Below are 16,745 nucleotides of genomic sequence, written 5' to 3'. Positions count from 1 at the left end.
TGGCTGTGCAATGACATCAGCCAGTGCCTTCAGTACCCTCGGATGGAGCTCATCAGGCCTGCTGACTTAAACGCATCCAGTTCTTTCAAGTGACTCTGCAACATCTCAGGGTCAAAGCTTGGTAGTCTGGTGCCCTGCTGTTGTCTCTCTACAATCCCATTGTAAGACTTGTCTTGCCCCTTGTTTAGGAACACTGAGGCAAAGAACTCATTGAGGAGTTCAGCCTTGTCCCCCCTGTCTGTCACCAATTGCTTTTGCTCATTCAGTAGTGGTCCTATTCCGCCCTGGGCCTCTCTTTTACTCCCAATATATCTGAAAAATAATTTTTTGTTATCCTTAACTTGGGATGCCATCCTCAGCTCCATGGTAGCTTTGCTTAGAAATGCTTTGCAAGGTGCTACAGATCTGCCTGTTTAACATTTGAAAGAATTCCAAGCGTGACTATTAGTAGCATTTGGAGTTTTGCATTCCCAGGATTCATAAAGGTTTTAAGTGCCAGAGCAGTGACATTTCAGGTCTTGTTGGTTAAAAAGGGCAAAAGCAACCATGTCACCCCAAATTCAATTATGGGAGAACAGACCTTCCATCTGGCCTTTTAATGAAACAGGTGAAAGGTGAGCCTGCTTGGATGAGATTAAGGGACAGCATATAGACTGCAGCTAGATGAGGAGAAGCAAAAACAGGTATGTTCACTGCTGCAAGCATTTCAGTATTTCTTGAGTTCAATGGGACTGCTCATGTCCTTAAGTCTATAGCACTGCTAGCATGCTTTATTTTTAAACACAAGCTAGAATTCTTTGTTTTATCAGGACCTAAAGAGGTGAATGGGTAACAGGTCTACAAGACGCAGCAGAGGGTTTTGCAACACCATTGGGTGTTGCTTCCCCAAAAGAATGTCAGGTTCAAGTTGTGTGCACAGTGGACACAAAGGACACTTTGAATACCCACAGAATCATAGAAAATGAGGGTTGGAAGGGACCTCAGAAGGTCATCTAGTCCAACCCCCTACTTAAAGCAGGACCATCCCCAGCTAGATCATCCCAGTCCAGGCTTTGTCTAGCTGGGTCTTAAAAACCTCCAAGGATAGAGAATCCACCACCTCTCTAGGTAACCTGTTCCAGTGCATTACTACCCTCCTACTGAGAGAGTTTTTTTCCTGACATCTTCCCTTGCTGCAACTTGAAACCATTGCCCCTTGTTCACCACTGAGAACAGTCTAGCTCTTTCCTCTTTGAACACCCCCCCCCCTTTCAGGTAGTTAAAGGCTGCTATTAAATCCCCCCTCAGTCTTCTTTTCTCCAGACTAAATAAGCCCATTTCCCTCAGCCTCCTTCAAAGTCATGTGCCCCAGCCCCCTAAACATTTTCTTCGCCCTCCACTAGGTTGAATGCACACTTGGCAAATTGGTGAACAACACCAAGTTGGGTGGAATTTCAGATGCTCCAGAGGGTAGGATTAGGATCCAGAGTGACCCGAATAGGTTGGATAAATGATCCTCAGTCAATAAAACAATACGCAACAAAGTTCTGCATTTAGTATGAAATAATTGCATGCACAAATACAAACTCGGGAGTGAATGGCTAGGCTACAGTACTGAAGAGAAGGATCTAGGGGTTACAGTAGACCATAAGCTGACTATGAGCCAACAGTGTTCTCTTGCAAAAAACAAAAAACCAACAAAAAACCCAACAAAAAACATCATCGTACTGAGTTGTATTAACCGGAGTGTCACTTGCCATTTGGGGGAGTGATTTTCTGTTCTGTTCAGCACTGGTGAGGCCTCACTTGGAATATAGTGTCCATTTTGGGCCCCACACTTTAAGGAAGATGCGGACCATTTGAAAAGAACCCAAAGCAGAGCCACAAAGATGATTAGGGGCCTGGGAGATGAGATTTATGAGGAAGGGCCGAAAGAGCTAGGGCTATTTAGTCTGGAGAAGAGAAGACTGAGGGGGTATTTGATAAGTCTTCAAATACTTGAAGGGTGATTATAGAAAGGATGGAGATGGGCTTTTCTCTGTGGCCATAGGAGACAGTGCTAGAATCAATGGCCTCAAGCTGCAGCAAGGGAAATGTAGGTTAGAGATTAAAAGGAATTTTCTGATTGAGGGTGCTAAAGCATTGGAATAGGCTACCTAGTAAAACTTTGGAATCTTCATCCTTGTAAGTTTTCAAGAGTAGGTTAGACATGCATTTACCTGGAATGTTTTTAGTCGGGGATGTTTTAGATTACCTCATGAGGTCCCTTCCAGCCCTATTTCCCTATGATCTTGTTGGAAAGAGAACTTTGTCAATGTCAGTAAAATTGCTTCAACTATCACATCAATTTGTTGGCAGATTTTTTTTAAAGTCACCCATATTTCTTTGGTTGATTTCAGAAAGTTAAATGTAAAAATGTAATATGAAGATCCAGCATGTGATCAAAATATGTGATACCAGCTTATTTTCCTTGAGTCAGAACAAACAGCTGTGAAAACATGGCTTAGCAAATTAGTCGGTCTAATTCAAGTATAAGACACAAAACTCTAGTATGATGAGTATGTCCTGGTGATTGTGTACTGGGGCTAGGGTAGAAATCATAAATTATTCAACTCTAGTAAGATTGTCTTAAGATTTTTATTAACAGTTTTAAAACTAATTAAATCTCTGGTATTAAATGAATTCAGCTTAAAGCAGTATGGAAATGGTTTGAATTAAAACTGACAAGTGGCTAATACCAGTATAAAGAGAGTCTAAACAAGGAATTTGGCAGAAGGCATTTTGAGTCGAGAAAACTGAGTTTTGTAAGCTTTGTTCCCAAATTCCAACAGCTGTTCTTCCTCCTGATAAACTTGAAGTGATTAGTGTGATTATGGTTATAAGAACTATTTTGAAATATGACACACATCTAATCTTGTATACAGTTTGAACTTAGCAGCACACTTTGCTAGATGATTTAGGAAACTCATTTCCAGATGATCAAAGAATATGTCAAATACTGGAAACATCCTAACTGGCATTCTCATGTTATCAACAATCCCATATTACATGCACCTCCTTTCAGAGACGTGTTCTTCCTCCATGCCACTGATCACATTGTGCCCTTCTTTTCTTCTACTCAGTCATTCTTGACCCTCACACCCCAGTGCTGAATCTTGGTGTGGTAGAATTAGAGGCAGCAATGTAAAGGTATTGTTTCTGTATCCTGTCAAGTTTAACAGCTACAACTGTTAAATTTGAGAGCATTCCGTTATAGTTTACAGTTAGCATCCTGTGTTAATCATAAATTGGATAAGGGATGTGCACTCGGGTTGAATATCAGTTAGGAAACAAGGTGCGTCTCTGGTGAAACTGTTAAAAAATATTCTGACCGTAGAAAAATCCTGAAATATTTTGAGAAAAGCAGCTATGCTTTGCTATCTGTGATCATACCAAATGGAATCTGACACAGACAACCGGGTGGTTGTATAGTGGAAAACTTACACATTTAATGAACACATCCATAATATTATGTCCATAACAATGTGCCTGGGCATGTGTGCTTGTGACTTCACTAACACAGATAAAAAGACTCTTGAAAGTGTGGGCTGGAGGCCCGTGGCAATTATGTTTACATATAGGCTTCTTGTCAGTAGGCTGCAGCACAAAATAAATATATTTTGCCTTGGGTACTAATTGTTGCAGAATAATGGTGCAAGGCTTCAAGATGCTGGGGCCATTTAGCCCCTGTCTAGCCAAAAACTGAAACTCATGAATAGTCTTATTTGGTATGAAAGGCTCTTATTCAGTACAGTAGCTCTACTCACCTGCTTAAAGATAAGTGTATATTTAAGGGTTTTTTTTATTGTGGCCAGGGGATGGATCACTTTGCAAAATCAAGCCCATGGTGAACTGGAGTTCTTCTACATCTTCCTTACTGAGCCTGTAGAAAAAAATAAAATCAAATCAGCACAAAAGCACTTGGGAGTGTTGTATCATTAGTTTTCTCTTTGCTGTTTTCCATAAGGGTTTTGGCCTTTGCTGTGTGTTTATGGAGCATCAAAAGACTCCTATTCTGTGACATCTTGTTCTTCTAGTATCCTCCAAAATTTATTATTATACAAAAGCAGGTACTTTTTATACAAAAGCAGGGAAATTTTTAGCATTTTTACCAAATTAAGGGCAAATTTAAAGATGCCCCAAACTAAGGATTCTAGTCCAGATCCAAATTCCATAGTCCAGACCTATTTCTATGACAGGCTCAAGCTGAAAGTTGAAGCAAACATCTCTGAACTTCGAATACTTTGAAGTTTGGAAAATTTCATAGGTGCTTTGAAAAGTTTGCATATAAATTCTTTGCCTCAGGCTCATTTTCGTTGTTAATACAGTATTTACAGGGAGTTACGAGACAGATGTTAAAAGCATAAGCTCACCTTTGAGAACTACAAGAGGCCTTTCTTTGTTTGTGTTCCACCAAGTGACTTCTTTTGAGTGAATAAGCTAATGGGCTTATTTAGACAGTCTGTGGACTGTGGTTGGCAGAACTTGCATCATATAGAAATTATTCATATAGATATTTAAATATGCAGAAAATCTACAAATTAAAATGGCTTATCCAGCTGTAGTGCAGATGTTTCCTTAGAAGCTAAATAGGCCAAGTAAGAGCATTTGTCTGCCAAATTATGGGGCAATGCAGGTGTGTGTAGTCACCATGTGATTCAGGAAATCATCAGGTCTTCCTCCAGTGGACTGGTATGCAGGAGAACCAAACCATCTTTTAGGGTACTACAGCTTGCTTCATATGGAGCCATGGCTTCACCCTGTCTGTTCTGACACACTGGACATCCCAGGAAGACCTATGAAAGAATCAGTGTGACTCTCCATAATACCCGTACAAAAGCAGACGCAATATGGCCTTCTGATAGAAAAGTGAAGCATTAAACTCCTCTCCACACTTTCATTCAAGCATATTTCTTGTTTCAGCACTCTTCCTCTAGCTCAGAGGCCAGCCAAGTGTCTTCCTCTTTATTTCAAGCACTACTGTGTCTGGAAATCAACTAGCAAAGTGTGCTGCTAAATTCAATCTAACAGTCGCCACTCCAGAAAATAAAAGTGTTAGTATCTGAAACATGCCTTGCTTTGCTTATTTTGATACAATCTGCCAGTTGATAATATGACTTTAAGTGACTAAAATTTTTTTTTGTCAACACTCTGAGATATTTTTTTATGGGCCAGGTTCTGATCAGCAGGCACCCTGGTTTTCTCTAGTTAAAAAAAAATAAAAAAAAAATCCCCAATTTTCAGATTAAAAAAAGTAACCCCAAATCCACACTTTCCTGTGATTAAAATGAAATTACACACACACACACACACACACACACACACAGTGTTTCATTTTAATCACAGGAAAAATGTGGGTTTGGGGTTACTTTATTTGATCTAAAAACGGAGGATTTTTTTATCAGAGAAAACCAGGATCCCTGCTGATCGGCTATGCTGCACTAAATCCAGAATAACTGCATTGGTTTTAAAAGGATTAATGGAAAAATAACTGGCCTGAGATGTCATTTGCTCTACGGCAGTTCTTCCTTCCTGATCAAGCTGTTTTTCCCCATTGGTTTCAGAGAGAGGAGCTTAGAAGCTCAAGCAAAAGAAAAAATGACTTACACTTTTTCCCTTCCTGGCCTTGTAGTTTTGCTTTAGGAAAAGCAGCTTTGGTACAGAGCACTGTGGACTAATATACCTGGCATTTCCCTTGTTAGTTCTATGAAAATCCTTCTGTCATTCAGTTCCTGATGCTCTTGGCCATTTGCTTTCCTTCATCACATCATTTTGCTGCTCCTGGAAGTCCTCCTGCATTCTTAGAATTTTGCAAGATATTTTTGGAAGGAGCAGAAAAGCAGGACATAGCGTGCAATATTTGCCATTGCAGTGAGGAGAGGCAATTTACATAGGAACCAGGTGGCCTTTGTAAGAAACCGCAAAAGGATCAGATGCCCTGTCCTTTTATGGAAAACAGTGTAGAGAAAGCTGATGAGTGAGGCATTTATTTTCAAGACGGACCACTCCCATCTTACTCCCCACAGCTCTTAAGCCACAGAGATGTGGCACTATTTTCTCCTTAGTGATGGAGAAAAGACTTGTAGGGCAACTACGTGAAACCTCACATCAGTACTGAAAATTAGGGACTTAAGTGGAGGAACACCTAGTTTACAGAGCTAAGTTGGACTTAAGTCTCACATAGGTGCTGAACTGTTCCGTCCTGTCAACAGAGTGGTAAATTGTGAGGCATCTTGCTCTTCAATAAGAGTGGTAAGCTACCTAGCAAATAGCATGGGTTAAGAGTGTGCATATGCAGTTATCACAGACCAGCTGATGTGCTGTAAATTGATATCCTAGCTTCTTTTTTTTTTTAACTTGTTCACATAGCCATATTTTAAGATTACTTTGAGCATAAACTGGTCTGGAGCTGCATAGTAATTTTGTTCTTATGGACTACAGTGTAACATGTAGTAGCCATCAAGCAGTATGCTCACTCCCTCTTCTAACACATGCAGTTGCTGTCAGGAAAGCACTTTTAAAGGAGACTTCTAGCAAGCGGCTCACAAAAAAGGCAAACAGGCTTTGTTAGGATAGGTGTTAGATAAGTGATGACTTAAGTCCTCTAGGATAAGGAAAATTTTCCTGGTTGCATTACTTTGTACTTGTCAGTGCTGAAGTTCATCTGCCATTTTTTTGCCTGTTCATTTAGCTTGCTAAGATCTTTCTGCAGCTCCTCTCCATTAGACTTGGACTTGAGTACCAGAATAATTTGGTATCATTTGCAAACTTGGAGATTTCACTGTGCGCCCCCATTTCCAAGTCACTGATGAAAATGTTGAACAAAACTAAGCCCAGCACAGATCCCTGTGTAATCCTGCTATTGAGCTCCCTCCACCCTGAGAAGTGACTACGGCAGTGCAGTTTTTTTAAAGCCTTTGTCAAAAGTTTTTCAAAAGCTGAAATCAGGTGGATTCCCTCTTGTCCATGTGCTTGCTGACACCCTCAAGATCAGTGAGGCAGGATTTCCCTTTATAAAAAACCATGCGGACTCTTCCTGAGGAAATCATATTTTACTATCCAACTGCTGGTTTTATTCTTTATTATCGATCCTACTGATTTGTCAGGGATGGAAATGAGACTTGCATGTCTATAATTTCCAGGATCACATCTGGGGCTCTTTTTTGAAGATGTGCACTGTTGGCAACTCCAGTCCCCTAGCACAGAAGCCATTTGTAATGATATGTTACATACTGTTGCCAAACAATTTTGCAATTTCACCTTTGAGTTTCTTTAGAACTCTTGGGTGAATCTCATCCAGTCCTGGTGACTACCTAGTATTTACTTTATCAATCTGTTCTAATACTTCTTCTGTTTTCATTTCAATATGGTCCAATTCTTCAAACCCATCTACTAGGAAGGATTGATCTGGCATGGGAATTTCTGCAGTATCTTCTGTGGTAAACACCGATGCAAATAATCTGTTTAGCTTCTCTGCTATGGCCTTATCCCCGAGTGCACCTTTTACACCCTGGTCATCTAATGGTCCCACTGATTCACCAGCTGGCTGCCACCTTCTGATATATTTAAAAAAATCTGCATTATTGACATAAGCATTTTTTGTTAGATGCTCGTCAGACTCATTTTTTGACCTGCTTTATTTTGCTTTTATACCTGACCTGCTGGAATTTGTGACTTTTTCTGGTTTCTTCATTTGGGCGCACCTTTTTTTTAAATGCTTTTTTTGTCTTGAATAGCTTCCTTAACTCTGCTGTGAAAGCATGCAAGGGTTTTACTGGTCTATTTGGTGCCCTTTCTGATTGGTGCTATCTACCTTTCACAAACCTATAATACAGTATTTTTAAAAGGTTCCAAGCTGCCTGAAGGCCTTTTCTATTTTTGACTACTTATTTGAACTTCTAATGCATTTCCTCCTTGATTTGTATATAGGTACATGGTGGACTTTTTTTGGCGCATTTCCCTTCCACTAGAACATGGAATGTGCTGATATTGTAGTTGTTCCAGAGAGGCTCGCTAACAGATACCTCGTGGAGCATGTTACTCAAGATTTGGTTTAGAATGGCTTCTCCTTTTGTGAGTTCTAAGATGAATTGTTCTAGAAAGCAGTCCTTCATCACATCTAGAAATTTTATCATGACAGCTTGCCCTGTTGAGTGTTTTACCCAGTGGTAAAACATGAGGATAACTGAAGTTTCCCACTATTATTGCTTATCCCATTTCAGCAGCTTGTCTAACCTCCCTGAGCATTTCATAATCACCTTTACCTTCAGGTGAAAGTGGTACAATCCTAGTACTATATTTTTTATTCAACTATGGAATTCCTGCCCACAGACTGTATGGTAGTCTTCCTTTCAGATAAGATTTTTATGCTGTTGTTGTCTGTACTATACTGTCCTTAACATACACTGCCACTCCTCTACCTGAACATCCCACTTTCATTCCTATTTAGTTTGCATCCTGTTATCACAATACCCCATTGATTATCACCCTTCCACCAAGTCAGTGCAATTTTTGGGAAAAAGATTAGCACTTAAAGAAAATGTTCCAAAAACCTGATTTCTCTCTCACGTATTGTCTTCCTTGTTTTAGGTATGAGTAATTCTGATGTCATGGTGGCTCTTCAACGTGGGTACCGGATGCCACGTATGGATAACTGTCCAGCTGAGCTCTACGATGTCATGAAAACATGCTGGAAAGATAAAGCAGAAGAGAGGCCAACATTTGATTATTTACAAAGTGTCCTGGATGACTTCTACACAGCAACAGAAGGGCAGTATCAACAACAGCCATAGGACATTTTTCTAGTTGGCATAGACTGCTGTTTGGACTAATGGATCAGGCCAATTATTTCATACACTTGGATATATTAAGTCTGGCTCCTGAAACTGAAGGCTGTAATTCCACAAGAAAAACCATTTTACAGAGAAATAACCATATTTTTCTATGGTTAATTGAAATGTTAATCACTCTGAAGTTCTCTTTAGTTGCACTGTCTGTATTTACCTTTCTTAATAAAGCATCCAAACAAGACAAACTTTGGAAAAATTCCCACCAAATAAGAAGTTTACCACGCATGCAGTTGGAAACAGCATTTGGTGAATCTAATTGATGAGACACCCTATAGGAATAATATGAAGGATGAAGGCAAATAGGTTTTTATGAAAGGAAGAATTTGAGAAATCAGGATTTCTTTTGCTCCCTTTGAAATATAGTATGTTGTGAAAACTTATTTTTATATCCTTTGGTTATTTCACATGAGTAGCTGGAGTATTCTCTGGTTGTTAGACATTTTCTAGGATGTAATCATCACCTTTAAAAAAAAAAGTCAAATGTAATTCTTTATACTTAAATTAATTGGTTGACACCTCTTGCTATTACATTTTGAAAAGCATCTTAATTTCCATCAAATGAGACACACCTGTGATATTGTAAAATTGCACTATAACAGTGTATTGTGCTCAATCTGCCAGAAAAGGCAGCACACTGTTTTGAATTAATAGAGACACTTTTGTGCATGGAACTATCTGCTCAAACTATCTTTTTCCATCCTGGATGTGTTCTTGTAACTGAAAGCAAAGACAATTTTCTCTGGTTTTTGAAATAACAATATCTGGTAACTATGCATGTCATAAACATGGCTTCATTAGTATCTTAGTAGCATTTTATTAAAGTTATAGAGTAGTATGCCTAGCCTTTTTGCCACTGCAGCTAATTGAACTGAAACCCATTTTAAAAATAATTACCCCAAATTGTCACAGCTTACAAGTTCATAGCAGTAGTGGTCAATCTCTGGCCTGTGGAACATTTGACCTGTGAATCCATGTCATCTGGCCTGTGTGGCTTCCCAGAGCTCTGGAAGTTTGGTTGCAAGGGATTAGTGGTATTGTTAACTGCAGCTTCCTTGTAAAATTTCCAGACCTAGAGAGAGCCCCCATGCACTGGGGTTCTGCTTTCAGTTTCTGGTTATAAATTAGTAATTGCTTAGTGCCCAATGGTGTTAACAAGTAACCCAGTCTTCACTAATAGGATATGTATGAAGTTGTACTTAAGGGCACCATTCACATTTATGATTAAGGTGGAAAGCAAGAAAAGTGCAATTGTAGTGCAGCTACACTGTGACTAGTATCTCTTTTATGAAGTGCAGCTGGTTCTTAAACCAAAACCTAGATTTTTTTTGCGCAAGTTTAAGGCAAATAGTATCTAGAGCAAACTTTTTAAAAAGAAAAAGCTAACTATCCATGTGGCTTTAGTGTTTCTGCTGTCTGAATACATTCATCATTATAAACATTCATTGCTTTTTTTGATTCAAGTATACTTTTTTCAATATCTGAATGGAGGAAGCTAATATCTGAAGTTAATGAATCAGTCTTTCAACTAAACTATGTAAATATTGTTTATTGTATGTTGATTTATTTTTTATTTTAATAAACAAACACTTTAAATTGAAAATTTGCAGGAATCCAAGGGAAAAACTGCTGTTCTACCAGGGGCTTCCAGCTGTTACCCAGACAGGCACAAAATATGCACAAAATACAGGGTCTGGTCCTTGTTTGGAGTATTCATGTGCAAATCAAATTTCAACATAGCTTTCTTCTTATACTCATCTATTGCTGACAAGCAGTTGAGAAGCTAGAGATTTTTGCTGCCAAACATTTAGCAAAATGTGTAGTTAAGATGGTTTCCCAAGTTTTGGGAATGGTCCTGTGGCAGTGTGGTGGGAGGTAAAGATACATCCAAAGGGGAATGGAATAGAATGATACAAATAATATTTTTTGCCAAATCTTTAAGGTGGAAGTAGTATCTGCTAAGGCCTATTCTTTTTGTAAAGATCACTCCCTACAAAGCAGTAGGCTATCTTTACTTAATAATCCCAGTGTCTCCTTTCCTGTTCAAGGGATCAGCATCAAGTACTGTACTATTTCAACATAATTTGACAGAGAATTTTTTTTTTTTTTTTTTTTTTTTTTTTTACTTCACACTGAAACTTCTTGAACTGGAGAGCTTCATGGTAGTCACCTTTTAATTGCCTTTTAAGTCTTTTCTGGAGCTGGAGATTTCCAGTACAAAACCAAAATGAAAGGTTTAATTTAATTATGTTTAAAAGTACAGAATCTGATCCAGTGTCATTTACATATTTAAATAGTGCACCAGATTGTGCCAATGCAGTGTCAGCTACACAAGTAGACAAATTCAGCATTTGCTTTTGCTCTGACAAAATGGTGAGAAGAATAAGGAAAGTGAGAGACTGGGACTTCAAAGTGCAGGAACATTAGTCTAAGATCGTTGTAGAGTAAAGCTGCACCATCTACTGTTTCACAGTGTTGGTGACATCCTGACCTAGTATGGTTTTCCTCATATCCTCAAGTTTAATGTTTACTAACATTGCTAGACTGCATATTCCATCCAAGACTGCTAATGTTTAAGCTAGTATCCCCAGTCACCCTCTGAAACCAACTCTCTTGTACTATAAGCATATACCCTGTTCACCTGTAATCATTAAGCTGCTTCTGCTTGAAAACATCTTTCCATGCTTTTTAATGTAGTGGTTTGTTTGTTTTTTTTAATCCTACATTAACTTCCTGCTGTGTAACTGCCAGTAATTGATAAATATGTAGTTAGGGGCAAGGATAATTTTCCTGCCCCTTAATCCTACCCACATAATGTACAGTATATAACTGGACAGATGACCTATAGGCAGCCAAAAGGTCTTTTACTTTGGGTAGTAATAGACATTGCCAAATGAAGATCAGAGATGCTGGGTTTTGCCCACCAGTGGATCAGCTGGGATGGAACACAAGATACATTGCCTACTATCCACTCTTCATTTTGCAGAATAATGTTTTCCCCTGCTTTCAAGTGCATCCTTGGCAAGTTCTGGGAACAGGGAAAGCTGAGCAGATAATTTCCATGCAAAAATGGGATCTTTAAGCAGTAGGGGTTTCTGGGGCATAGAAGAACCAAACCCCAAGAGCAACTGCCTACCCAGAACAATTGGAGAACACAGGTAGCTCCAGATTGCCTGTGCTTGCCCACCATAAAGCAAATAGATGTCTGCCATGATAAAGCAGCACAGATTACTACCTTGTATCATAACCAGTGGCACAACAAAGCATATGGACATCTATTTGCTTTCATTTTGTACTATCAGAAAGTTTTTTATGGCAGTACAAAGTTAACTTCTGTGTTGATCCTACCTATCCACTCACTCTACCTGTAGACTATTTTTAAAGCAGTGGGTCTATCTTTGACACAGCTCCAACTCCTGTAGCTGGCTCTACCAAGATATTTAAGCAAATCAGCCAAACTAAACCATGTATAGGGCACTCTCTTCCTACTTCATCCCCATCCTCCAACTTCATCTAGGACCACTTATTCCATTACCTGACTGAAAAGTTTGAAGAACAATGGTTTATTTCACCATTTACTCAAGGTCTTCAGTAGTCTTAAATTTCTGCAGTCATATTTAAGAAATGCAAAAAACTCTAGGACTCTTGGTTTAGAGATGATACCTTTGATTAGACCAACTAAGACATGCAAAAAAGTCATCTTTCTTTGCAAGTCTTCAGGCCAAGGACAAATCCAAGATATTAAAAATCCTCTAAAGGTAGAAAATAAACTTCATTTTGCACCAGGGAACTTTGAAGCTGGAAGTCTGATCATTTGGGTCTGCAAGAGTCTTTGTAGCGAGTTTCTCCTTGATGTGCTGATAAGGCTGTTCTCATCCCTAGAGATTTTTTGAGCCTCCTTGCCTTCCTGACATGGTTTCCTCCTTGTTCAGCAATAATAAGCTTATGTTTCTAAAATACAGCATCCTCCAGGGCTGAGAACAGCCTTATCAATACATCAAGGAGCAACTCTCACAGACCCAGGGGAAACAGACTTCCAGCCTCAAAGTTCCTCTGTGCAAAATGAAGTTTATTTTCTACTTAAAAATTCTCTTAACATCTTGGATTTGTCCTCAGCCTGAAGAAGGGTGCATGTGCCAAAAAGCTTGTAAAGAAGATAATTTTTTTTGCATTTCTTAGTGGGTTGAATAAAAGGTATCATCTCTGAACCAGGAGTTCTAGAGTTTTGCATTTCTTTTTTGTCTCAGACCAACACAGCTAGCAAATACATCCCTGCAGTCTTATTTATGTATTTATTGCTAGTAAGCAGTGTTCAGGCTCTTCATCCCAAATTTTGATTAAGCATTTTATGCTTCAGATGCAGCTTGATTGTCATGTTTAAACTTATCAAGATCATCAGAAGTAAAATAAGGATTCTCATAAACCTGAAATTAAAGGACTTGACAGAACCCAAAGTTTTATTGTAAGAAAACAAATATACAAATACAAACAATTAAAAACAAATTATTTTACAAAAGCAAGGTAACTGCTATTGTAGCAGAGGCTCTTCAGGGATGTAGTGGCCCTTTGCTAGTCCATCTTTTGAATATACGCACGAGGTTTCAGTTTGCAATGGAGTTAAGTCACACCCAGTGTTGAGGTTAAGCATGGAAAAAGACTAATGCTTTAATTCAAATCGAGCAGTTGGTGAACAGTGAGAAAGCCAGCACCACTATTTATAAATCTTGAAGCAAAACAAGCTGTTTGATTTCATGAGATAGTCATTGTAAATGCCTTTTGAGCAGTTTGAGAGAGAGTAATAACAAGTAGAAGAGTGCCACACTAATCTCCTGCAGGGTACATGGAGTTCTGTAGTTTTTCCACAACACAGATATTTCCAAAGTCAAACAAGAATCCCAAGTTGGGGGTTGCCTTTACATATTCTCTTCAGTCAACTCTGCTCTTATTTTGTTGATAGGAACAAGAACTTTGTTCTTTACCAGCTTATCTTCCAAACTGCCTTAAAGTAAATTTTCATCCCCACAAGGCTCCTTTTCCACTGTTACTATCACCAGCTCAGAACTGCAGCAATTAGGCCTCGTCAGGTACACGCATTAAGAATTCAAGTCTTCATGTTATTCTTTTGTTTTATATGCTAATGCAACTTGTTTCTTTGAAGGACTGGGACACACTTCAAATTTCCCCACAGCTTTACTGATGGGTGTTTTAGAAGTACTGGCTACTGTTGACTTTAGGTTAGCAAGCAAACCTCTCTTTGGCTTATGGCGCTTAAGATCCTCTGACCATAACTGCTTTTTGGTCTCATCAAGTTCTTCTTGCAGAGAAGACACTGTAGTTTCAAGCTCAAGGACACGTTTAGCCCAGTTCTGAAGGCCTCTCATTTCTTGATCCTATAAAATTAAGACACCTCATTGGTTATACAAGTACTAAGGAGTTGTATCATCATCTCCTAGACTAAATCTAATTTGGTGAAAATAATTCTCCATAGTGTGAATCTACTGAATAGGCAGCTAAAAAATTAAAGGCTAAAGTGCCTTTAAAATTAAAGTTAAAGTGCTTTATAATGAATCCTGACAGTAAATCGAATCAGTTAGAAAGGAAAGCGCCCTAAATACCATGGCTGGCATACTACCAAGCTTCAACTTCCAATTATCAATATATGCCCTGACCCTAAAATAGGATTCAAAATACTATGCAAATAAACATTGGGATCTTTTTTCATGACCAAACACACTGCTCCTGTTTTAATGCTAAACCCAAAGTTGGAATCCTCTATGGTCACTAGTTATAGCAGACCTCTATTTAAGTTTAGACTAGAATAAGAAAGATCAGTGAGAGGACGGAGGAGCTCTTGTTTTCATGCAAGTGCTCTAAGTGATATAGGAAGAATGTTTTTCAATATGACATTAGCCAGTTTTCATTTGCATAACTTCCTGGGATGCAACTGGGCTATTCCATGGCCAATATTAAGTAACTACTGCATTCTGTCCAATTCTTCCACACTGAATCTCCAGCTGATGGCATCTGAAGCTAGACTACAGCTCTAATTGTTCATTTCACCCATAAGCCACACTTACAGTTTAGTCCTTTCTCCAGAACAGATGCCAAAAATTCTTATGTTTTGTTTACCAAAATGTGTGCATACAGGCAGCTTGCTTAACCTCAGACATTACTAATTTTGTGGTTTGCTAGGCATTTCTCAGAGCTCTTTCTAAATACATCTTTTATTGGCATTTGACAATTGATAATTTCTAATGAGATCTTACACATCCAGCAATACTCAAAACCAAGATCTATATTTCAGGTGTAGCAAGATTTAAGAGTCATTTTCCATATTCAGTTCCCTCCCAAATACTAGTCAAAATGTGGTCATACAGATTACCCGTCTGAAAAACAGAAAGCAATGCAAGATGTTTCAGTAGACTACAGACTGACCATACACAACTAGAAAGATCTTCAACAAGCAGCCAACTTAAGGACAAACATACTAAAAGCATCAAAGCATGCTTCATCTGCAAAAAGCTTGTTCAGAAATGATGTAATGCTTTTAATGATTACAAGTCAATTTAAAAGGTTGTGTTAGTATTTGACAAACCTTGAGCATCAACATGTGTTTCAGTGTACTGTTCTCTTCACTTGTTTTACTGCAGGCTTCATTAACTTCTTGCACATTTTCATTTAATTTCTGGATTTTAAACTTTAAAGATTTTATAAGCTGCAAAACATTAATGGTTAAAGAGATGTCTGAAAGATAATGAACTTCATGTGTAGTATGAACACACACAGAAAATGCTCTTGTACAGACAGTTTAAGCTCTTGCAAAATATTAGCAATGCATAGAAGCCAGGCCAAAAAGAGTGAAGTAGTTGCATACCGAATGAAATCTTACAAATGCACTTTTATCATCTTTGAAATACAACCCAAAATTTGTTGGGTCAAATTCACTGCTGGAGAAAGCAAGTGCAATTTCACTGAACCCAATAAAGTTGCATCCAGCCATACAAACAGAAAGAACAGTAAAAGCTAAGCTGCTGCTAGACTTACAAGATACTTTAAGCTAAGGACAGACATTCAAAAAGCCTGAGCCTCAATGGATTCAAGCTTTGCAGTTTAGTCTAACCTGGCTAGGCTAAACTAGTTTGTAACCAGACAGACATCCCCTCTAGACTGAAAAAAAAAAAAATGCAGGTATATGCCTGCAGTGGCTCAGGCTAGAAGCCAGGGGGTGCTAAAGCAGCCCTCCCTTCCCTTCCACAATACTGACCTGGGGGGGAGGGTGTAGCCAGGCCCCAGCAGGACACTCTGATTAGGGAAGGGTTCTCCCACCCCACCAGCCCAGCAGGGAATGGGTAACACGGTGCCTATCACCCCGTTAAGAAAACAATAGAGGGACATTACCAGCTACCTGTTGATTCTGCTTTTATCCCACTGCCCCAGCACAGACCATAGCCAGCATGTGGTCTGCTAGCTAATGCTGTGCATCTGTGTAAGGCAGAGGGGACCAGAGGGAATACCTGCTGTTGGGGGGAAGGGGGGGGCAGGAAGCAGAAGCCAGGCAGGTGCTTGCAGTCTCTGCTGGAGCTGCAGCCAGGGAGCAGAGGGGAGGGGCCAGCCCTGCTATGGAGTAGGAGCGCCCCACCCAGCCCAGAGAACATGCCGGGATGCGGGGGGTGTCCGATTTAACTTAAACTAGCAAGGGGTCTGGGACAGATATTGCAAAAACCAGTTTGACCCAAATCAGTTTAATCTGATACTACATTCAACCAGGTTTCTCTCAAACCAGTTTCAGCCGTTTTCAGACTGGTTTATATGCACTGAATAGCTGTTCTGTTACAGGTTTAAACCAGTGTGTGTGTGTGTGTGTGTGTGTGTGTGTGTGTG

The 16,745-nt window shown here is 39.2% G+C and overlaps 2 protein-coding genes across 6 annotated transcripts in view; one reads left to right on the top strand and one right to left on the bottom strand.

The window, feature by feature from the left end:
- Nucleotides 1-10,915, top strand: part of LYN (LYN proto-oncogene, Src family tyrosine kinase) — a 125,929-nt gene extending 115,014 nt beyond the window's left edge. For both annotated transcript variants that reach the window (XM_006032430.3, XM_025214183.1), the window contains one exon: nucleotides 8,608-10,915. In XM_006032430.3, coding sequence (XP_006032492.1) covers nucleotides 8,608-8,810 — 203 coding nt within the window. In that variant the 3' untranslated portion in view covers nucleotides 8,811-10,915. The remainder of the gene's footprint in view (nucleotides 1-8,607) is intronic.
- A 2,379-nt stretch (nucleotides 10,916-13,294) lies between these two features.
- LOC102382902 (kinesin-like protein KIF20A) overlaps nucleotides 13,295-16,745 on the bottom strand; it is a 31,195-nt gene continuing 27,744 nt past the window's right edge. For 3 of the 4 annotated variants that reach the window (XM_006032424.1, XM_025214175.1, XM_006032425.3), the window contains exons 18-19: nucleotides 15,460-15,579; nucleotides 13,295-14,254 (exon numbers count right to left, since the gene is read on the bottom strand). In XM_006032424.1, the coding sequence (XP_006032486.1) occupies nucleotides 13,979-14,254; nucleotides 15,460-15,579 (396 nt within the window). In that variant the 3' untranslated portion in view covers nucleotides 13,295-13,978. Of the gene's footprint in view, nucleotides 14,255-15,459; nucleotides 15,580-16,745 lie in introns of those variants that run through there. The other variant, XM_014524076.2, reaches the window with a different exon arrangement.

Source organism: Alligator sinensis, unplaced genomic scaffold, assembly GCF_000455745.1.
Source record: "Alligator sinensis unplaced genomic scaffold, ASM45574v1 scaffold999_1, whole genome shotgun sequence".
Lineage (NCBI taxonomy): Eukaryota > Metazoa > Chordata > Crocodylia > Alligatoridae > Alligator > Alligator sinensis.
This window is presented reverse-complemented; position numbering and strand designations above follow the sequence as displayed.